Here is a 24327-nt window from a genome sequence, read left to right on the forward strand (position 1 = left end):
GCTTAGATGGCTTCTTTTTCAAATAGAGATAGCAAGAGAACGAAGAAAAATTAAATAGCAGTAAATTAGAAAGTTGCTTAAAATGGTATGCTCTATCTGAATCACGAAAGAAATAAAATTTGGGTTCAGTGTCCTTTTAACCCCTCCACTGCCTCTTGAAGGATCTGCCCCAAGTATGAGGAATATGTTTCACTAATAGTTCCTCAAAGTACCAGGAAATCACATCCAGCCCATACCGCGTATAAGAGTGGTAGAGAAAACAGAGCATAAGTCACCAATAAGGGCGTGCATAGCGATCGCCGCAAAAAGGGGTACCTGTAAGAGGAATATCTAGAGTGCACTCCATTATCGGCATACCAAATAGGCCACACCCAAGCAACGGCCTTTTGTTCTACTGCGCTCAACATCAACTGCGTCATAAATTTAACAGGAAACGCCATGTCTAAAATTGTTACAATCACAACAAAATGCATGATATATAAAAAGCAGAGATTGATACAATGCATATGCTATCAGTTGCAGCCCTCACAATCCATCCAAAGTCGCCCCTGAGCCCAAGATTGATCCCTGGTCTCTACACTCCATAGCCATATGGCTTTTAAGTCACTGGAGGACTTTCTGCAAGCATCCACGGACATGTCATGAACAAGTCAGCAGCGCTCTGCATAGAGAGACGAATTAGGGGACAAGGATACCATTTGATCCTGTCACATACCCAATGAGAGAGCATATATATTTCTAATAAAGGTCTAATGCCCGTAAAAAAATAAACACATTAATAGCCCAAATGATGGGACAAAAAGTCGCCCAAAATTATCAGGCTTGGAGTTAACATTTTCTACTGCCAGCTGCTCCCAGTGGAAAGCGCTAGTGCAGGGAACTCCAATGAGATTGATACGTAAAGACTGCAAACCCCCTGTATGTGTCCCACACAATTAAGCACACATGATGGCTCAACTTCCATAAATATTTAGCAGCACAGAGTCCAGTACTCACTGCCCATTGATAAAACCCAATCATGAGGATATTTTAACTATGCTCAGCTCCATTATATAAAAGGAGGAAATTAACCCCTAAAGTGCTAGGGCCCTCTCACTTAGAAGGAATAAAAGCACTTACCTTAGGAGCTTCAGCTGCAGGAGCAGAATCTCAGGTATGTCAGACTCCTCTGACAGATGACCTGATGAGAAAAGAATAACAGAGTAACCAACCCTGGTTTTCCATATAGGGGTTAGCATAGATGTTGGAAGGTAAGCAAGGACTACCTCACCGTCTTCCAACTGCTAAAAGAAACCATTACTCTTACTAAAGAGATTTACATGGACACAGCATAGCCACAAATCCTTGCTTGCAGAGAAACTACCCATAAAAGGATTAAATATCTTCAGATACCTTCGCACATCCACCCGATGAACGAGGCAAAGAATGACTGGGGGTTTATGGGAAGTGGGAGTGATACTCAACAGATCTGCTGGGTGTTCTTTGCCTCCACCTGGTGGCCAGGAGTTGAAATCCCACTAGTAATTGAATGGCTTCGTGGACTCTCCATGCCATTAGAAAGAAAAATATAAATAATAAAAAAAAAAACCACAACAAAACAACAAAAAAAAACAACAACATTGTGACTAGTAAGAAGTAAACAGTTAAGGAACTACTTAAACCCATGGGTTAAAAACAAACAAAAAAAAACACATCTTTAAGTATACATAAGCAATTAATACACTAGATTGTAAATGGTTCACATACAAAATAATTTTTAAAAGCATTTTAAACTTATTTTGTTAAAAAAAAAAAAAAAAAAATGTACTGAAACAATTTTTTCGAACTTTTAAACTCTGTGAATAAAGGATTGAAACATTGCGATTATTTACACTGGAAAAGAGGCATCTCTGTGGGGGATATGCCTACATTATATAAATTTAAACATTGCCCATAAGCAATTATCAGCTGATCTGTTTAATTTGACTGTACAAAAACATAATTTATGTAAGAACTTACCTGATAAATTCATTTCTTTCATATTAGCAAGAGTCCATGAGCTAGTGACGTATGGGATATACATTCCTACCAGGAGGGGCAAAGTTTCCCAAACCTTAAAATGCCTATATATACACCCCTCACCACACCCACAATTCAGTTTAACGAATAGCCAAGAAGTGGGGTGATAAGAAAGGAGCGAAAGCATAAAAAAAAAATAAGGAATTGGAATAATTGTGCTTTATGCAAAAAAATCATAACCACCACAAAAAGGGTGGGCCTCATGGACTCTTGCTAATATGAAAGAAATGAATTTATCAGGTAAGTTCTTACATAAATTAGGTTTTCTTTCATGTAATTAGCAAGAGTCCATGAGCTAGTGACGTATGGGATAATGACTACCCAAGATGTGGATCTTTCCACACAAGAGTCACTAGAGAGGGAGGGATAAAATAAAGACAGCCAATTCCGCTGAAAAATTAATCCACTACCCAAATCAAAAGTCTCAATTTTTATAATGAAAAAAAAATGAAGTTATAGGCAGAAGAATCAAACTGAAACAGCTGCCTGAAATACTATTCTACCAAAAACTGCTTCTGAAGAAGAGAAAACATCAAAATGGTAGAATTTAGTAAAAGTATGCAAAGAAGACCAAGTCGTTGCTTTGCAAATCTGATCAACAGAAGCTTCATTCTTAAAAGTCCAGGAAGTAGAAACTGACCTAGTAGAATGAGCCGTAATCCTCTGAGGAGGGGATTAACCCGACTCCAAATAAGCAAGATGAATCAAAAAGCTTAAACCAAGATGCCAAAGAAATGCCAGAAGCCTTCTGACCTTTCCTAAAACTAGAAAAAATAACAAATAGACTAGAAGTCTTTCTGAAATCTGAGTAGCATCAACATAATTTCAAAACTGTAACCTCATCCAAAGAATGTAAGAATCTATCCAAAGAATTCTTAGTATTAGGACACAATAATTCCTCTACTAATGTTGTTAAATTCACAACTTTAGGTAAAAATTGAAAAGACAGCAAAACCACCTTATCCTGATGAAAAATCAGAAAAAGGAGACTCACAAGAAAGAGCAGATAATTCAAAAACTGTTCTAGCTGAAGAGATGTCTAAAAGGAACAATACTTTCCATGAAAGTAATTTAAATGTCCAAAGAAAGCACATGCTCAAACGGAAGAGCCTGTAAAGCCCTCAGAACCAAATTAAGACTCCGAGGAGAAATTGGCTTAATGACAGACTTGATACGAACCAAAGCCTGAACAAAACAATGAACAACAGAAAGATTAGCAATTTTTTCTGTGAAAACAGCACAGAAAAAACAGATTTGTCCTTGCAAGAAACTTGCAGACAAAAACCCTTATCTAAACCATTCTGAAGAAACTATAAAATCCTAGGAATTCTAAAAGAATGCCAAGAGAATTTATGAGAAGAGCATCAAGAGATGTAAATCTTTCAAACTCGATAATAAATCTTACTAGACACAGATTTATGAGCCTGCAACATAGTATTAATCACTGAGTCAGAGAAATTTCTAAGACTAAGTACTAAGCGTTAAATCTCCATACCATCAAATTAATAATTTGAGTTCCTGATGGATAAAATGAATGTTAAGATATAAGGTCTGACCTTAATGGAAGTGACCTAGATTGGCAACTGGACATCCGAACAAGAACCATATACCAAAACCTGTGTGGCCATGCTGGAGCCACCAGCAACACAAAAGATTGCTCCATGATGATTTTGAAAAACACTCTAAAAAGAAGAACCAGAGGCGAAAAGATATAGGCAGATTGATAACTCCAAGGAAGTGTCAATGTATACACTGCTTCCGCCAGAGGATCCCCGGACCTGAATAGGCCCCTGGGAAGTTCCTTGTTTAGATGAGATGCCATCAAATCTATTTCTGGAAGCCCTCACATCTGAACAATTTGAAAAAAAATACATCTGGGTAAAGAGACCATTCTCCCGACGTAAAGCTTGATTGACAGAGATAATCCGCTTCCCAATTGTCTATACCTGGGAAAAGGACCGCAGAAATTAGACAGGAGCTGGATTTAGCCCAAGCAAGTATCCGAGATACTTCTTTCACAGCCTAAGGACTGAGGGTCCCACCCTGATGATTGACATACGCCACAGTTGTGACATTGTCTGAAAAACAATAACGTCTCTTTCTTCAAAAAGAAGCCAAAACTGAAGAACTCTAAAAAAAATGCACAGAGTTCCAAAATATAGATTGGTAATCTCGCCTCCTGAGAAAAAAACGTCTCACACATGCAACAAAAAATGACTCAACCATGTGTAAACTTCCGGCGTCAACTATGGCGCCGGAAATGACGAAATTTTGCGCCAAAAAAGCTCGCGCCAAGAATGACGCAATAAATTGAAGCATTATCTGCCCCCGCGAGCCCAACGGCCCGCAAGGAAAAAAGTCAATTTGAAAATTTTTTGAAGGCAAGAATATTTATTCATATGCATTTTCCCAAAAATAATGAAACTGACAGTCTGAAAGAAGGAATACTGATAAACCTGAATCATGGCAAAAATAAGTTTAAAACATAATTAGAACTTTACATATAAAGTGCCCAACCATAGCTTTGAGTGTCATAAATAGAAAACATAATTTATGCTTACCTGATAAATTTATTTCTCTTGTAGTGTATCCAGTCCACGGATCATCCATTACTTATGGAATATATTCTCCTTCCCAACAGGAAGTTGCAAGAGTCCACCCACAGCAAAGCTGCTATATAGCTCCTCCCCTAACTGCCATATTCAGTCATTCGACCGAAAACATGCAGAGAAAGGAAAAACCATAGGGTGCAGTGGTGACTGTAGTTCAAATGAAAAAATTACCTGCCTTAAAGTGACAGGGCGGGCCGTAGACTGGATACACTACAAGAGAAACATTTATCAGGTAAGCATAAATTATGTTTTCTCTTGTTAAGTGTATCCAGTCCACGGATCATCCATTACTTATGGAATACCCATACCAAAGCTAAAGTACACGGATGATGGGAGGGACAAGGCAGGTACTTAAACGGAAGTTACCACTGCCTGTAAAAAAACCCTTTCTCCCAAAAATAGCCTCCGAAGAAGCAAGGTATCAAATTTGTTAAATTTGAACAAGTATGAAGCGCAGACCAAGACTCAGTCTTGTAAATCTGTTCAACAGAAGCCACATTTAAAAAAGGCCCAAGTGAAAACCACAGCTCTAGTAGAATGAGCTGCAATCCCTTCAGGAGGCTGCTGTCCAGCAGTCTCATAAGCTAAATGAATTATGCTTTTTAACCAAAAAGACAGAGAGGCTGCTGAAGTCTTTTGACCTCTCCTCTGTCCAGAATAGACAACAAACAAGGTGAACGTTTGATGAAAACTGTAGTAGCTTGTAAGTAAAACTTTAAAGCACAAACCACGTCCAATATTGTGTAATAGACGTTCCTTCTTTGAGGAAGGATTAGGCTACAAGCATGGAACAACTATCTCTTGAGTGATGTTCTTGTTAGATACCACCTTAGGAAAAAACCCAGGTTGGTACGCAGGACTACCTTATCCGTACGAAGGACCAGATAAGGAGAATCACATTGTAACACAGATAACTTGGAGACTCTACGAGTCGAGGAAATAGCTACCCAAAAATAACTTTCCAAGATAAAGATGGATATCTATGGAACAAAAAAGGTTCAAACGGAACTTCTTGAAGAGCCTTAAGAACCAGGTTTAAGCTCCATGGTGGAGCAACAGCTTTAAACACAGGCTTGGATCTAACCAAAGCCTGACCAAATGCCCGAACGTCTAGAATACCTGCCAGACGCTGGTGCAAAAAAATAGACAGAGTAAAAATCTGTCCCTTTTAAGGAATTAGCCGACAACCCTTTACTCAAAAACATCTTGGAGAAAAGATAATATCCTGGGAATCCAGGCTTTACTCCATGAGTAACCCTTGGATTCATAACAATCAGATATTTACACCATATCTAAGTTCAATTTTCCTAGAGACAGGCTTTCATGTCTGTATTAAGGTATCAATGACTGACTCGGAGAAGCCATGCTTTGATAACATCAAGCGTTCAGTCTCCAGGCAGTCCATCTCAGATTGATTCTATTTAGATGGTTGAAAGGACCCTGAAGTAGAGGGACCTGTCTCAGAAGCAGAGGTCGTGATGGAAAGGATGACATGTCCACCAGATCTGCATACCAGGTCCTGCGTGGCTACGCAGGCGCTGTCAAAAACACCAAAGCCCTCTCCTGCTTGGTCTTGACCTCCGAAGGAAATCCCACTCCCCCGGAAGAAAAGTCTGACGACTTAGAAAATCCACCTCCCAGTTCTCAACACCTGGGATATGGATAGCTGATAGACAAGAGTGAGTCTCTGTCCAGTGAATTATTGTAAGACTTCTAACATCACTAGGGAACTTCTGTTCCCCCTTGATGGTTGATGTAAGCCACAGTCGTGTATATTGTCCGACTGAGTATGATGTACCTCAGAGTTGCTACCTGAGGCCAAGGTTGAGAGCATGGAATATCACTCCCAGAATATTTATTAGAAGTAGGGTCTCCTCCTAAGTCCACTATCCCTGAGCCTTCAGGGAGTTCAAGACTGCATCCCAACCTAAAAAGGCTGGCATCCATTGTAACAATTGTCCCATCTGACCTGCGGAAGGTCATACCCTTGGACAGATGGACCCGACATAGTCACCAGAGAAAAGAATCTCTGGTCTCTTGGTCCAGGTTCAACAGGGGGATAAATCTGTGTAATCCCCGTTCCTCTGACTGAGCATGCATAGTTGCAGCGGTCTGAAATGTAGACGTGCAAACGGTACTATGTCCCTTGCCGATACCTATTAAGCCGATTTCATTCATGTACTGAGCCACCGAAGGGCGCGGATGGGATGAAAAATACGGCAGAAATTTAGAAACTTTGATAACCTGGACTCAGTCAGGTAAATTTTCATTTCTACAGAATCTATCAGAGTCCCTAGGAGGGAAACCCTTGAGATTGGGGATAGAGAACTCTTTCCTTGTTCACTTTCCACCCATGTGATCTCAGAAATGCCAGTACTACGTCCGTATGAAACTTGGCAATTTGGATGTTTGACGCCTGTATCAGGATGTCGTCTAACTAAGGGGCCACTTCTATGCCCCGCGGCCTAAGGACCGCCAAAGCGACCCCAGAACCTCCATAAAGATTCTTGGGGCTGTAGATATCCCAAAGGAAAGAGCTACAAACTGGTAATGCCTGTCTAGAAAGGCAAACCTGAAAAACGAAGGTGATCTTTATGCATCACCATGTGAGGATAAGCATCCTTCAAATCCATTGTAGTCCTTTATTGACTCTCCTGGATCATAGTTAAGATGATACGAATAGTTTCCATCTTAAATGACGGAATTCTGAGGAATTTGTTTAAGATTTTTAGATCCAAATTAGGTCTGAAGGTTCCCTCACCTTGGGAACCACAAACAGATTTGAGTAAAAACTCTGTCCCTGTTCCTCTCTTGGAACTGGATGGATCTCGTACACAATGTAAGAATGCTTCCTTCATCTGGTTTGCAGATAATTGTGAAAAGCGAAATCTCCTTTTTTTGGGGGGGGGGGGAATCCTTGAATCCAGAAGATATCTCTGGGATATAAATTCCAATGCCTAGGGATCCTGGGCATCTCTTGCCCACGCCCGGGCGAAGAATGAAAGTCTGCCCCCTATAGGATCCGTTACCGGATAGGGGTCCGTTCCTTCATGCTGCCTTAGAGGCAGCAGCAGGCTCCTTGGCCTGCTTATCTTTGTTCCAGGTCCAATTGTCTCCAGACCGCCTTGGACTGAGCAAAAATTCCCTCTTGTTTTGCCTTAGAGGAAGTGGATGCCACACCTGCCCTGAAGTTTTAAAAGGCACGAAAATTAGACCTTTTTTGGCCCTTGATTCCTATCCTGGGGAAGGGCATGACCTTTTCCTCCAGTGATATAAGCAATAATCTCCTTCACACCAGGCCCGAATAGGGTCTGCCCCTTGAAGGGAAGTTAAGTAGCTTATTTATTAAAGTCACGACAGCTGACCATGATATAAGCCATAGCGCTCTGCGCGCCAGTATAGTAAAAAACAGAATTCTTAGCCGTTAGTCTAGTCAAATGAACAAAGGCATCAGAAAACAAAGGAATTTGCTAGCATAAGCTTGTCAAATATATTCATCCAATGGAGTCGCTAACTGTAAAGCCTCATCAAGAGACTCAACCCAGAACGCAGCAGCAGCAGTGACAGAAGCAATGTATGCAAGTGGCTGCAGGATAAAACCCTGTTGAATAAACATTTTTTATCCATTGGATCTAAAAAGCACAACTGTCCTCGCCAGAGGTAGTGGTACGCTTAGCTAGAGTAGAAACTCTTCTCTCCACCTTAGGAACTGTCTGCCAGAAGTCCCGTGTTGTGGTAACTATTAGAAAACATTCTTCTAAAAAATAGGAGGGGAAGAGAACGGCACACCTGGTCTATCCCATTCCTTATTAAAAAATTTTTTAGTAAAACTCTTTAGGTATTGGAAAAATCAGTACACACCGGCACTGCATATTATTTATCCAGTCTACACAATTTCTCTGGCCCTGCGATTGTACACATTCATTCAGAGCAGCCAAAGCCTCCCTGAGCAACAAGTGGAGGTTCTCAAGCATAAATTTTAAATGTAGAAATATCAGAATCAGGTTAAATCATCTTCCCTGAGTCAAAAAAAAATATCACCCACAGACTAAGCATATTGTGAGGTAGTATCATACATGGTTCTTAAAGCGTCTGTATGCTCTGTATCTACCCCCAGAGCTATCTGCTTTCCTTTAATTTCAGGTAGTCTGACTAATACTGCTGCCAGAGTATTATTCACCACCTTTGCCATGTCTTGTAAAATAAACGCTATGGACGCCTTTGATGTACTTGGCGTCATTTGAGCGTGAGTCCCTGAAGCGGGAGTCGAAGGGTCTGACACGTGGGGAGAGTTAATCGGCATAACTTTCCCCTCGACAGAATCCCCTGGTAAAATAAACGCTATGGGTGCCCTTGATGTACTTGGCGTCATTTGAGCGTGAGTCCCTGAAGCGGGAGTCGAAGGGTCTGACACGTGGGGAGAGTTAATCGGCATAACTTTCCCCTCGACAGAATCCCCTGGTAAAATAAACGCTATGGGTGCCCTTGATGTACTTGGCGCCATTTGAGTGTGAGTCCCTAAAGCGGGAGTCAAAAGGTCTGACACGTGGGGAGAGTTAGTCGGCATAACTACCCCCACGACAGAATCCTCTGGTGATAATGTCTTTAAAGACAAAAAATGATCTTTATTGTTTAATATGAAATCAGTACATCTGGTACACATTCTAAGATGGGGTTCCACCATGGCTTTAAAACATAATGAACACAGAGCTTCCTCTATGTCAGACATGTTAGAACAGACTAATAATGAGACTAATAACTTGATTTAAAGTGTTTTCCAAGCTTAACAAGCAAATATATAAAACGTTACTGTGCCTTTAAGAGAAACAAATTTTGTAAAAATTTGAAAAACAGTGAAAAAAGGCAGTAAAACAAACGAAATTTTTACAGTACATGTAATAAGGTAACAGAGCATTGCACCCACTTGCAAATGGATGATTAACCCCTTAATGCAAAAAACAGATCAAAAAAACGACAGACGTTTTTAAAAACAGACACAACAAAACTGCCACAGCAGAGCTGTGGATTACCTTCCCTATAAACGATTTTGGAAGTCTTTTTAGCCCTTTAGAAATGTCCTGTAGTATTCATGGGACTGCTGAGGGAATCTGGATAATTCATTTTGTAATTTTAACTGCGCAAAAAAGCGCTAAATTAGGCCCCTCCCACTCATATTACAACAGTGGGAAGCTTCAGTTAACTGTTTCTATGCAAAATTTAAGCCAGCCATGTGGAAAAACTTAAGCCCCAATAAGTTTTATCACCAAACATACGTTAAAAACGATTAAACATGGCAGCAAACGTTTTAAAACACATTTTTACAAGAGTATGTATCTCTATTAATAAGCCTGATACCAGTCGCTTTTACTGCATTTAAGGCTATACCAACATTACAGTGTTATCACCAATGTACGTTAAAAAACGATTAAACATGCCAGCAAACGTTTTAAAACACATTTTTATAAGAGTATGTATCTCTATTAATAAGCCTGATACAGTCGCTATCGCTGCATTTAAGGCTTTACTTACATTACTTCGGTATCAGCAGTATATTTTTAGTCAATTCCATTCCTAGAAAAATATTTTACTGCACATACCTGATCTGCAGGAAAACCTGCACGCCATTCCCCCTCTGAAGTACCTCACTCCTCAGAATGTGTGAGAACAGCAAATGGATCTCAGTTACGTCTGCTAAGATCATAGAAAAACGCAGGCAGATTCTTCTTCCAAATACTGCCTGAGAAAAACAGCACACTCCGGTGCCATTTAAAAATAAACTTTTGATTGAAGAATAAACTAAGTATAAATCACCAGACTCTCACGACCTATCTATGTTGAGGCTTGCAAGAGAATGACTGAATATGGCAGTTAGGGGAGGAGCTATATAGCAGGTTTGCTGTGGGTGGACTCTTGCAACTTCCTGTTGGGAAGGAGAATATATTCCATAAGTAATGGATGATCCGTGGACTGGATACACTTAACAAGAGAAATAAGATTTACTTACCCCAAGACACTCATCTACATATAGTAGATACCCAAACCAGTACTGAAACGAGAATCAGTAGAGGTAATGGTATATAAGAGTATATCGTCCATCTGAAAAGGGAGGTAGGAGAAGAAATCTCTACGACCGATAAAAGAGAACCTATGAAATAGATCCCCTAGAGGAAGACCATTGTATTCAAATAGGCAATACTCTCTTCACATCCCTCTGACATTCACTGCACTCAGAGGAAAACCGGGCTTCAGTCTGCTGCGAAGCGCATATAAACGTAGAATCTAGCACAAACTTACTTCACCACCTCCATGGGAGGCAAAGTTTGTAAAAATGAATTGTGGGTGTGGTGAGGGGTGTATTTATAGGCATTTTAAGGTTTGGGAAACTTTGCCCCTCCTGGTAGGAATGTATATCCCATACGTCACTAGCTCATGGACTCTTGCTAATTACATGAAAGAAATGATAATCATTTAAGACTTGAGGAACAGAGATTTCACCTACAGCAGTGTAAGGTTTTTGTTTTCTTTTAACCATTAGAACAAGTTTATGGAATTCTCTTAATAAGGGTTGTTTAAACCCTGTTCCATACCATCCTAACTGCGCTGGGCTGTAGCTCCGTTAGGACGGCATTGAATGTCCTAGCCGTTCCGCTGTACTGAAGCAGCTACGGCTTCCTAACTGGTATCGCAAACTGGAGGGCGTACCTAGCGTCATAGGCACTCCTCCCAGACCCAATCTTATCACTGAAATCATACGATTGCATGTACGATTATGTGATTTACATTTTTTTACTTATTTGTTTACATCGGAACTTTGTTCCAATGTAACAAATAAGTACTGGCAGGAAGGGGTTAAGGAAATTCAGTAGATTTGTTTAAAAAATGCCTAGAAGCTTTTCTTTTTGGCAAAGCAGCACATGATTGTTCATCCAAAGAGAAAATCTGATTGCCACATGATGTGTTTTCATTAGCAGTCTAATCTAAAAGGTATAGACACGTTTTGCATTGATATAGGCACAGTAAGTATGATACTCTTCCCTTATTATTGTTTACATATTTTTGTTATTTTTTTCCACCAACTATTAGAGTTATCATCAGAAGCAATTTAGTTCATGAGATCCAACCTTATTTATGTTAATAGTGCATGTTTCTCATTGACTCCGCATCATGAAATTAAATTTAGTTTTCTTATAAGATGGTGAGAGTCCACGAGCTATAACATGTGGAATCCTATACCTAAGTTATTTAATACACAAGGCCACCGGGAAACATGGCGCTAAAATCAGTTAAGGCAGGGGCACTAAACAGGCACTAGCAAAAACAGTGTCAAAATGGTAGATAAAGGTATGTAAATAAGTTGCCTTGCAAACCTATTTAAAGAAGCTTTATATCACTCCTTGCTGGAGGCAAAAAATTGACTAAGGAATAATAGGAAAATGTGCAGGTGTTTTGCCTCCTCCTTTAGGACAAGACTTTAATTTTGACTAGACTATCCCTTTAAACTTTCATGATTCAGATAGAGCATGCAATTAAGAAACTTTCTAATTTACCCCTATTATCAATTCTTCGTACTCTTGGTATCTTTATTTGAAAAATCAAGAATGTAAGCTTAGGAGCCGGCCCATTTTTGGTTCAGCACCTAGGTAGCGCTTGCTGATTAGTGGCTACATTTAGACACCAATCAGCAAGCACTACCAATGTTCTGAACCAAAAATGGGCCAGCTAAGCTCACATTCTTTTTCAAATAAAGATACAAAGAGAACGAAGAAAAAAATAGGAGTAAATTAGAAAGTTGCTTAAAAATTGCATGCTCTATCTGAATCATAAGTTTTATTTGGACTAAACTATACCTTTAATCCCACATTTCACGGCTCATGGACTCTCCCCATCTTATGAAAGAAAAACAATTTTTCTTATGAAGTCAGAATTGAGCGGGGTTTTTCATTGTACTACATGCCCTAAACTTTTGAAGACCACTTCCCTACTGAGGGTTTTACAATTCCCAGGAGCCAGAAAAAAAGGTGACGAGGTTCTAATTTTTAAATTAGTTTACACATATTGTAGCTATATACAAATTCATCTTAACTTCTAAAATGTTCAGCTCAAACAAACACTGGGTATACCTACTACTAAGAAGATTAATACAAATAATAATCACTTACATTTACATCTGTATGGTGTATAAGAACGCAAAGTGCAGGAAGAATCTATATAAAATAAAAAAAAAATGTATTAACTTTCACATGGACAAATTTATAGACAAAAATGAAATGGGGGGGGGGGGGGGGAAAGAAAAAGTATTTTCATGGTATAACAATTGTTTTGCACATGTTTTAAGCAACTTGTAATGCACAAAATTGCTCTGGATCAGACCACAAGTACAAGGATTACCATGTACCCGTTAGAGAAATAATGGGGTGTGGGTTATAAAAGGGGAGCCAATTTAGGACTTTAATCACAGGTAATGTTGTACTAAAGCCCTATAAAAAAACACAACATTCCTCAGATGCACTCCGAAATCTGCAACATAGTTTAAGGGCCCCCTTAAATAACTATAATTAATAGACATACACTCAAGCACACCAACGTTAACTAAACATGATAAAAACTATTTACATGCATACAATAAAAATGAACATTCACTCAAAACCCCAGTTCTCAATTGCATCACTTCCAGAAAATGCAATTGTTGTTTATATTTTATTTTGTCAAAGTTTATAAATTGAGAGAAAAAGGATTAAAAAAATCCTCTCCATTTCAAGCACAGCCATGCAAGAATAAATTACGATTACCTCTTGAATAGTCTCCATAGGTGGTGGAGGGTCTTTATGGCGACACAAATTAACCATTACCCACGTGACATTTCTCAAGAAGGTAATAGGGATTGATGGATTGATGAAAGAAAGAAGAGGCTTTACCACTCCAAGGCTGATCACATAGTCTCTGCATTGGGGACCATCACCTATTTAGATTAAGATCTTATTACATATAATCACACTTTGTTGCAGATAGCTTACTAACACTCATTACACCATTTCAGCAATAAAATGCAAGTGGAGCACGGAGAGAGATTTTATCGTTTAATAACTTACCAATAATATTACCCAATGCCCATACAGCCTGTTCGCAAACATTTTGGTGAGGAGAATGCAATAACCTCAAGAAAAGTGGCACAGCATCTGAAGAGAGAAAAAAAAAAAAGTAATCATTTAGAACCTGTGGTGTCTAACATTATCAAGAGGCTCCCACTGGACTTTTTTTCAAGCACTGGGGGTGGGGTGGTAGTCTAAATTTAATGAGCATAGCACACATTTTAAATTTTTCCCTGCTTGGTAAACTAGAGATTTTTTAAAATCTAAAGGGACAGTAAACCCAAAAATTCTCTTATGATTCAGGTAGAACATAATTTTCAACAACTTTCCAATTAACTTATATCAAATTTGCTTAAAAGGGACACTGAACCCAAATTTTCTCTTTAATGATTCAGATAAAGCATGCAATTTTAAGCAACTTTCTAATTTACTCCCATTATCAATTTTTCTTTGTTCTCTTGCCATCTTTATTTGAAAAAGAAGGCACATGAGCTTTTTTTGGTTCAGCCTCTGGATAGCACTTTTTTATTGGTGGATGAATTTATCCACCAATCAGCAAGAACAACCCAGCTTGTTCACCAAACATGGCTGGGATATAAACTTACATTCTTGCATTTCAAATAAAGATACCAAGAGAATGAAGAACATTTAATAGGAGTAAATTAGAAAGTTGCTTAAAATTGCATGCTCTATTTGAATCACGAAAAAAATTGGGTTCAGTGTCCCTTTAATTCTCTTGTTATCCTTTGCTGAAGGAACAGCATTGCACCACTGGCAGCTAGTTGAAAACATCTGATTAGCCAATCACAAGAGACAAATGTGTGCAGGCACCAATTAGCAGCAGCTCCCACTGGTTTATGTTGTGTGTATTCTTTTTTAACAAGGGATACAAAGAACAAAGCATATTTTAAAACAGAAGTGAATTTAAAAGGGTCTTAAAATTACATGCAAGATTAATTTTTACTTTCCTATCCTTTTAAGTTTGTATGTACATAAATGGCAACGGAACAACGTATGCTTATTTGCATTTCACCTTCTTTAATTCTATTTTAATACATGGATACCTAGAAATGCATGTCACCATTTTTTTTTACTTGGCTTTTGTAGAACGCAAGGTGTTCCAGAGAAGATCAAGTTGACAAAATTGGCTGTCTGAGCAACTGTTCATCCTATTAATAAAAAAAGCTGTACCCATAAAACATAAGATGGCTACAAGAGGGACTTTTGCCCTAAATCCCTTTGTTTACTTTCGAAAGGACAACACATTAAGCAGAATGCGATTCTAAACTATTGGGTTTACAGCAAGCAGTCATTTTAAAAATGGGAAGAAGCCTTCAAATTACAGGACCACCCCCCTTTCAGCTGTTTCACTCTCCCATCAGTTCTATTGTTTATCCCAGCAAAAAAGTAAATTTATGCTTACCTAAATTACCATAAATTAATTTCTTCTATGGTACGACGAGTCCACGGAATTCATCCTTTACTTGTGGGATATTATCCTTCTGCTAACAGGAAGTGGCAAAGAGCACCACAGCAGAGCTGTCTATATAGCTCCTCCCTTAGCCCCACCCCCCAGTCATTCGAACGAAGGTACAGGAAGAAAAAGGAGAAACTACAACTTGCAGAGGTGACAAGTTTAAAATAAAAAAAATATAATCTGTCTTAAAATGACAGGGCAGGCCGTGGACTCGTCGTACCATAGAAGAAATTAATTTATAAGGTAAGCATAAATTTACTTTTCTTCTATAAGGTACGACGAGTCCACGGAATTCATCCTTTACTTGTGGGATACAATACCAAAGCTACACGACACGGATGAACGGGAGGGACAAGACAGATGGTTAAACAGAAGGCACCACTGCTTGAAAAACTTTTCTCCCAAAACTAGCCTCTGAAGAAGCAAAAGTAACAAATTTGGAAAATTTGGAAAAAGGTATGAAGCGAAGACCAAGTCGCAGCCTTACAAATCTGTTCAACAGAAGCATCATTTTTAAAAGCTCATGTGGAAGCCACCGCTCTAGTAGAGTGAGCTGTAATCCTTTCAGGAGGCTGCTGTCCAGCAGTCTCGTATGCCAAACGGATGATGCTTTTCAGCCAAAAAGAGGTAGCCGTAGCTTTTTGACCTCTACGTTTTCCAGAATAGACAACAAAGAAGATGTTTGACGGAAATCTTTGGTGGCTTGCAAGTAAAACTTCAAAGCACGAACCACGTCCAAGTTGTGCAAAAGACGCTCCTTCTGAGAGGAAGGATTAGGACACAGAGAAGGAACAACAATTTCCTGATTGATATTCCTATTAGTAACAACCTTAGGAAGGAATCCAGGTTTGGTACGGAAAACCACCTTATCAGCATGGAAAGCAAGATAAGGCGAGTCGCATTGCAATGCAGATAGTTCAGAAACTCTTCGAGCCGAAGAGATAGCAACTAAAAACAGAACTTTCCAATATAGAAGCTTAATATCTATGGAATGCATAGGTTCAAACGGAAACCCTTGAAGAACTTTAAGAACTAAATTCAAACTCCATGGCAGAGCAACAGGTTTAAACACAGGCTTGATTTCAACTAAAGCCTGACAGAACGACAACGTCTGGAACATCTGCCAGACGCTTGTGCAGTAGAATTGATAAAGCAGATCTGTCCCTTTAAGGAACTCGCTGATAGCCCCTTCTCCAATCCTTCTTGGAGAAAGGACAAAATCCTAGGAATCCTGATCTTACTCCATGAGTAGCCTTTGGATTCGCACCAATAAAGATATTTACGACATGTCTTATGATACATTTTCCTAGTGACAGGCTTTCGAGCCTGAATCAAGGTATGTATGACCAACTCAGAGAAACCCTGCTTGGATAAAATCAAGCGTTCAATCTCCAAGCAGTCAGCCGCAGAGAAACTAGATTTGGATGCTGGAACAGACCTTGAACCAGAAGGTCCTGTCTCAGTGGCAGAGTCCATGGTGAAAGAGATGACATGTCCACCAGGTCTGCATACCAAGTCCTGCGTGGCCACGCAGGTGCTATAAAAAAAATCACAGAGGCTCTCTCCTGTTTGATTCTGGGAGAGCAAATGGTGGAAACACATAAGCCAGGTTGAACGACCAGGGTACTGCTAGAGCATCTATCAGTACTGCCTGAGGATCCCTTAACTTGGACCCGTAACAAGGAAGTTTGGCGTACTGACGAGACGCCATCAGATCCAATTCTGGTGTGCCCCATTGCTGAATCAATTGTGCAAACACCTCCGGATGGAGTTCCCACTCCCCCGGATGAAAAGTCTGACAGAAAATCCGCTTACCAGTTCTCCACTCCTGGGATACAGATTGCTGATAGATGGCAAGAGTGAGTCTCTGCCCATCAAATTATTTTGGGAACCTCCATCATCGCTAGAGAACTCTTTGTTCCCTCCTGATGATTGATATACGCTACAGTCGTGATATTATCCGACTGCAATCTGCACAGCTCTGCTGTGGCGCCTACCTGCCCCCAGGGTACTTCGAATCAAGTTTCCAACCCTTCAGACCAGCTACACAGTCCAGGAGCCACCGAGTTACTGTTTGCTGCTGCTAAGCTTGAAGAATTGTGCCAAAATAGGCTCCGCCCCTTAAGGTCTAAAGTCAGAGTAGGCCCAAACACCACCGCATGGAAATGCAGTTTTGCACTAAAGTAAAAATACACACACAATATAACCCTCAAGCATAAAACCAATAAGTTTTAAGTGCCAAAAATAAAAAACATAAAACATCAATTTTTATATTGTCTCCCATGTCACATAATGCCCAAATATCAACTAATGATAAATATAAAATAGGGACTCCAGTAACACCCATCTTATTAAAATAGGTTTTACTGCTTACCCCATTCCCATACAGGGAAATAATGCCAGCCAGTTCTGATACACCAAGTCTCCTCAGAAAAAAAGGCTGCACATACCGTAATGCTGCTTGTAGCATGAAACCAGTCTCCACACAGAAGAGGTCTCATGGTTACCTTCAGAAGTCTTGTAGGAACCAGCGTGGATCTTCGTTACAAATGCTAAGCTCATCAAAGCTCAGGGCAGAAATCTTCTTCCATATCCCCCTGAGGAAAATAGTATGCACCGGTACCATTTAAAATAAACTTCTTGATTGAAGAAACTAAAACTAACACCTCACTTTACCATGTCTTCCTAGTATAACACAGGCAAAGAGAATGACTGAGGGTGGAGGGGAAGGGGATATATATATATATATATATATATATATATATATATATATATATATATATATATATATATATATATATATATATATATATATATATATATATATATACATACATACACAGCTCTGCTGTGTTGCTCTTTGCTACTTCCTGTTAGCAGGAGGTTAATGTCCCACAAGTAAGGATGAAATCCGTGGACTCGTCATATCTTTGTAAAAGAAATTGTGCAAATGTGAGACAAAAAAAAAAAAAAAAAAGGTCCTCAAAAATTAATTATCTAAAAATAAAAACAAAATGTATCCTTACCTGATAAAAAGTATTTCTTTCCGGATATGGAGAGTCCACAACATCAATTACTAGTGGAAATATCACTCCTGGCCAGCAGGAGGAGGCAAAGAGCACCACAGCAAAGCTGTTAAGTGTCACTCACCTACATATAATCCCCAGTCATTCGACCGAAAGGAAAATGGAAAAACGGAACACAAAAGGTGTAGAGGTGCCTGAGGTTTAGTAAAAAAATAACCGTCTCAAAAAAAAGGGTGGGGTCGTGGACTCTCCATATCCAGAAATAAATAAATCAGGTAAGCATAAATTTTGTTTTCTTTCCTTAGATATGGAGAGTCCACGTCATCAATTACTAGTGGGAAACAATACCCAAGCTAGAGGACACATGACTAGGGAGGGACAACAAGACAGGCACACCTAAACAGAAGGCACCACCGCTTGAACAAACTTACTCCCAAAAGAAACCTCAGCCAAGGAAAAAGAATCAAAATTGAAAAAGAAAACAGAGGATCAAGTTGCAGCCTTGCAAACCTGTTCCACAAAAGCTTCATATTTTAAAGTCCAAGAAGAGGAGACAGCGCTCGTAGGATGGGCTGTAAAATCGCTTAGGAGGCTGCTGACCAGCAGTCTCATAAGCCAAACGAAGCATACTTCTCTTTTCCTCTGGTTGAGAAGTAACAGTAGTTTTCTGACCTAGACGCTGTCCAGAGAAACTAACAAACATGGCAGAAGACTGGCGAAAATCCTTAGTAGCCAGTAGGTAGAGTCTGAGAGCAGGCGCAACATCCAAGCTGTGCCACAAACGTTCCTTATGAGAAGGATCAGGACATGAAGGAACAAAAAAATGTCTTCTATCCAAACCACGTCAGGAAGAAAACCCAACTTAGAACTTATCAGCATGAAAGATAAGGTAGGGTGAATCACAATGCAAAGTTGAGTTCCGAGACTCTCCGAGCAGAAGAGATAGCAAAGAAACAAAACCTTCCAAGATAATGTAATATCTATAGAATGCAATGGCTCAAACTGAGCCTGCTGCAAAACCTTACTAACAAAGGTTAAGGCTCCAAGAAAGAGCAACAGACTTACAACACAGGTCTGATTCTGACCAGGGTCTGACAAAAAGATCGAAACATCTGGCACATCTGCCAGATGCTTGTGCAACAAAATAAATAAATGCAGAAATCTGACCCTTCAGAGAACTGACCGACAATCCCTTCTCCAGACCATCCTGAAAAAGACAAAATCCTAAGAATACTGATCCGACTCTACTCCAAGAGTAGCCCTTGGATTCACACCAATAAGTATTTAAGCCATACCTTATTGTAAATCTTTCTAGATACTGGCTTGCGAGCCTGAATCATGGTCTCAATGACCGATTTAGAAAAAACACGCTTAGACAGGACTAAGCGATCCCCAAGCAGACAGCCTCAGAGAAACAAGATTTGGATGAAGGAATGGACTCTAAATTAGAAGGTCCTCCTTCAGAGGCAACCTCCAAGGTGGAAGAGATGACATCTTCACTAGGTCTGCATACCAGATCCTGCAATAGAATTACAGATGCTCTCTGCTGTTTGGTACGAACAATGACTCTTAGAAGGAGAGCAAACAGAGGAAACAGATATGCCAGACTGAAATCCCAAGGAACCACCAGAACATCCATCAGGGCGGCCTGCGGATATTTTGACCTTGTACCATAACTTGGTAGCTTAGCGTTCTGCCAAGACGCCATCAAATCTAACTCCAGCATCCCCCATTTTGAGGGAGAACAACCTCCGGAAGGAGTGCCCACTCCCCGGGATGAAATGTCTGTCTGCTCAGGAAGTCCGCATCCCAGTAGCCCACACTAAGAATGTGGATGGCATTTAGACAGAAATTGTGAGCTTCCGCCCACTGAACAATCTGAGCCACCACCGTCATGGCTAAGGAACTCATAATTTCCCCCCTAGTGTTTGATAAAAGCCACTGTCCGACTGAAACCTGATAAACCGGACTAAGGACAACTGAGGCTAAGCCATGAGAGCATCGCAAAATCGCTCTCAACCCCAAAATGTCTAAGGTGAGAGCAGTCCAAAGTCCCTGCCTGTAGCAAGTCACAGATCGCTCCCCAGCACAGCAGGCTAGCATCCAAGGTCACAATAACCCAGGAAGGTCTCCGTAAGCATGTGCCTCTGAAACAGATGATCCTGAGAAAACCACCACAAGAAAGTCTCTAGTCGACTTAACTAGATTAAACCTCAGAGACTGATCCAAATGTCCTCTGCTCCAAGGAATAAATCCAATGGAAACGAGCAAAGGTAATGATGAAAGCTACCATCAAACCAAATACCTTCATACATTGAGTCACTGATGGCCGAACAATAGACTGCGGAGAGGGGCAAAAGAAATAATCTCATTCTGACCTCTGTCAAAAATTTTCATAGATGGGAAAACTATTATAATCCCTAAGAACACTACCCTTGTAACTGGAACAAGGGGACTCTTCTCAGATTTACTCTCCATTCGTATCCGTATGAGAGTTTGCTTGTTGAAAAGAAGGCGTCTGGACCAATATATTGTCCAGGAAGGGCGCTACTGCAATATCAAGAGACCTGACCACTGCCAAGAGAGCCCCCAGAACCTGAGAAAATTCTGGAGTCAATGCCTAATGAAAAAGCCACAAACAAAGTGTTTGTCTAGAAAGGCAAATTTCAGGAACTGGTTATGATTCCTGAGAAAGGGACCATGAAGATACACATCCTTCAGGACTATGATCGACATGAACTGACCCACTTGGACCAAGGAAGAATGAAAAGAATTGTTTCCATATTGAAGAACGGCACTCTGAAAAAATCTATAGTGACCCTTTAGGTCTAGAATAGGACGAAAAGTACCCTCTGATTGATTAGAGTCTTAGGCCCTGTTCCTGAACAGGAACTATCACTCAAGAAGGAAGGGTCCTGAACGCATTTCAAGAATGCCTCTATTGTATCTGGGCTGCAGATAAACTTGAGGTAGAATCTGCCCCTGGAAGGGAAAATATAAAATTCAATACTGTAACCCTGAAATACTATGCCCACAGCCCATAGGATCGGGGACATCTTGTATCCCAAACTAAATGAGGATCCAAGAAAACTTTCCTTTGAAATTATGAAAGGAACAAAATAACATGATGTCCTATAGGTCTGTTCTTCTTGTCTTGTGGTAGAAAAGACCCTTTTCCAACCGTAATATCAGAAATATTTCTGCCAAACCAGACTCAAACAAGGTCTTACCCTTGTGAGGAAACGTCAAAAACTTGGAATTAGAGGTATCAGTTGACCGCCACAACACCCTGAGGGCTAGGACAGACGTCATAGCCTCACTCCCAGAATAAAAACTTTCATTGGAGCATCAGAAAAAAAAAAAAAAAAAAACATAATTTATGTAAGAACTTACCTGATAAATTCATTTCTTTCATATTAGCAAGAGTCCATGAGCTAGTGACGTATGGGATATACATTCCTACCAGGAGGGGCAAAGTTTCCAAAACCTCAAAATGCCTATAAATACACCCCTCACCACACCCACAATTCAGTTTAACGAATAGCCAAGAAGTGGGGTGATAAAAAAGTGCGAAAGCATATAAAATAAGGAATTGGAATAATTGTGCTTTATAAAAAAATCATAACCACCACAAAAAAAGGGCGGGCCTCATGGACTCTTGCTAATATGAAAGAAATGAATTTATCAGGTAAGTTCTTACATAAATTATGTTTTCTTTCATGTAATTAGCAAGAGTCCATGAGCTAGTGACGTATGGGATAATGATTACCCAAGATGTGGATCTTTCCACACAAGAGTCACTAGAGAGGGAGGGATAAAATAAAGACAGCCAATTCCTGCTGAAAATAATCCACACCCAAAATAAAGTTTAATGAAAAACATAAGCAGAAGATTCAGACTGAAACCGCTGCCTGAAGTACTTTTCTACCAAAAACTGCTTCAGAAGAAGAAAATACATCAAAATGGTAGAATTTAGTAAAAGTATGCAAAGAGGACCAAGTTGCTGCTTTGCAAATCTGATCAACCGAAGCTTCATTCCTAAACGCCCAGGAAGTAGAAACTGACCTGGTAGAATGAGCTGTAATCCTCTGAGGCGGAGTTTTACCCGACTCAACATAGGCAAGATGAATTAAAGATTTCAACCAAGATGCCAAAGAAATGGCAGAAGCTTTCTGGCCTTTTCTAGAACCGGAAAAGATAACAAACAGACTAGAAGTCTTCCGGAAAGATTTAGTAGCTTCAACATAATATTTCAAAGCTCTAACAACATCCAAAGAATGCAATGATTTCTCCTTAGAATTCTTAGGATTAGGACATAATGAAGGAACCACAATTTCTCTACTAATGTTGTTGGAATTCACAACTTTAGGTAAAAATTCAAAAGAAGTTTGCAACACCGCCTTATCCTGATGAAAAATCAGAAAAGGAGACTCACAAGAAAGAGCAGATAATTCAGAAACTCTTCTGGCAGAAGAGATGGCCAAAAGGAACAAAACTTTCCAAGAAAGTAATTTAATGTCCAATGAATGCATAGGTTCAAAGGGAGGAGCTTGAAGAGCTCCCAGAACCAAATTCAAACTCCAAGGAGGAGAAATAGACTTAATGACAGGTTTTATACGAACCAAAGCTTGTACAAAACAATGAATATCAGGAAGAATAGCAATCTTTCTGTGGAAAAGAACAGAAAGAGCAGAGATTTGTCCTTTCAAGGAACTTGCAGACAAACCCTTATCTAAACCATCCTGAAGAAACTGTAAAATTCTCGGTATTCTAAAAGAATGCCAAGAAAAATGTTGAGAAAGACACCAAGAAATATAAGTCTTCCAGACTCTATAATATATCTCTCTAGATACAGAATTACGAGCCTGTAACATAGTATTAATCACAGAGTCAGAGAAACCTCTTTGACCAAGAATCAAACGTTCAATCTCCATACCTTTAAATTTAAGGATTTCAGATCCTGATGGAAAAAAGGACCTTGTGACAGAAGGTCTGGTCTTAACGGAAGAGTCCACGGTTGGCAAGAGGCCATCCGGACAAGATCCGCATACCAAAACCTGTGAGGCCATGCCGGAGCTACCAGCAGAACAAACGAGCATTCCTTCAGAATCTTGGAGATTACTCTTGGAAGAAGAACTAGAGGCGGAAAGATATAGGCAGGATGATACTTCCAAGGAAGTGATAATGCATCCACTGCCTCCGCCTGAGGATCCCGGGATCTGGACAGATATCTGGGAAGTTTCTTGTTTAGATGAGACGCCATCAGATCTATTTCTGGAAGTTCCCACCTTTGAACAATCTGAAGAAATACCTCTGGGTGAAGAGACCATTCGCCCGGATGCAACGTTTGGCGACTGAGATAATCCGCTTCCCAATTGTCTACACCTGGGATATGAACCGCAGAGATTAGACAGGAGCTGGATTCCGCCCAAACCAAAATTCGAGATACTTCTTTCATAGCCAGAGAACTGTGAGTCCCTCCTTGATGATTGATGTATGCCACAGTTGTGACATTGTCCGTCTGAAAACAAATGAACGATTCTCTCTTCAGAAGAGGCCAAAACTGAAGAGCTCTGAAAATTGCACGGAGTTCCAAAATATTGATCGGTAATCTCACCTCCTGAGATTCCCAAACTCCTTGTGCCGTCAGAGATCCCCACACAGCTCCCCAACCAGTGAGACTTGCATCTGTTGAAATTACAGTCCAGGTCGGAAGCACAAAAGAAGCCCCCTGAATTAAACGATGGTGATCTGTCCACCACGTTAGAGAGTGTCGAACAATCGGTTTTAAAGATATTAATTGAGATATCTTTGTGTAATCCTTGCACCATTGATTCAGCATACAGAGCTGAAGAGGTCGCATGTGAAAACGAGCAAAGGGGATCGCGTCCGATGCAGCAGTCATAAGACCTAGAATTTCCATGCATAAGGCTACCGAAGGGAATGATTGTGACTGAAGGTTTCGACAAGCTGAAATCAATTTTAGACGTCTCTTGTCTGTTAAAGACAGAGTCATGGACACTGAATCTATCTGGAAACCCAGAAAGGTTACCCTTGTCTGAGGA

The 24327-nt window shown here is 40.0% G+C and overlaps 1 protein-coding gene and 1 non-coding gene across 2 annotated transcripts in view; both read right to left on the reverse strand.

Annotated features, from left to right (window-relative positions):
* Positions 1-24327, reverse strand: part of KPNA4 (karyopherin subunit alpha 4) — a 182840-nt gene that overhangs the window by 72268 nt on the left and 86245 nt on the right. Inside the window, exons 7-10 of the mRNA XM_053711802.1 lie at positions 18935-19049; positions 13760-13846; positions 13460-13629; positions 12830-12874 (exon numbers count right to left, since the gene is read on the reverse strand). Of these exons, the coding sequence (XP_053567777.1) occupies positions 12830-12874; positions 13460-13629; positions 13760-13846; positions 18935-19049 (417 nt within the window). The remainder of the gene's footprint in view (positions 1-12829; positions 12875-13459; positions 13630-13759; positions 13847-18934; positions 19050-24327) is intronic.
* Positions 13030-13343, reverse strand: LOC128658630 (small Cajal body-specific RNA 7). Its single transcript, XR_008402301.1, has one exon. It is a non-coding gene; the product is annotated as a small Cajal body-specific RNA 7 (non-coding RNA).

Source organism: Bombina bombina, chromosome 4 (genome assembly GCF_027579735.1).
Source record: "Bombina bombina isolate aBomBom1 chromosome 4, aBomBom1.pri, whole genome shotgun sequence".
Lineage (NCBI taxonomy): Eukaryota > Metazoa > Chordata > Amphibia > Anura > Bombinatoridae > Bombina > Bombina bombina.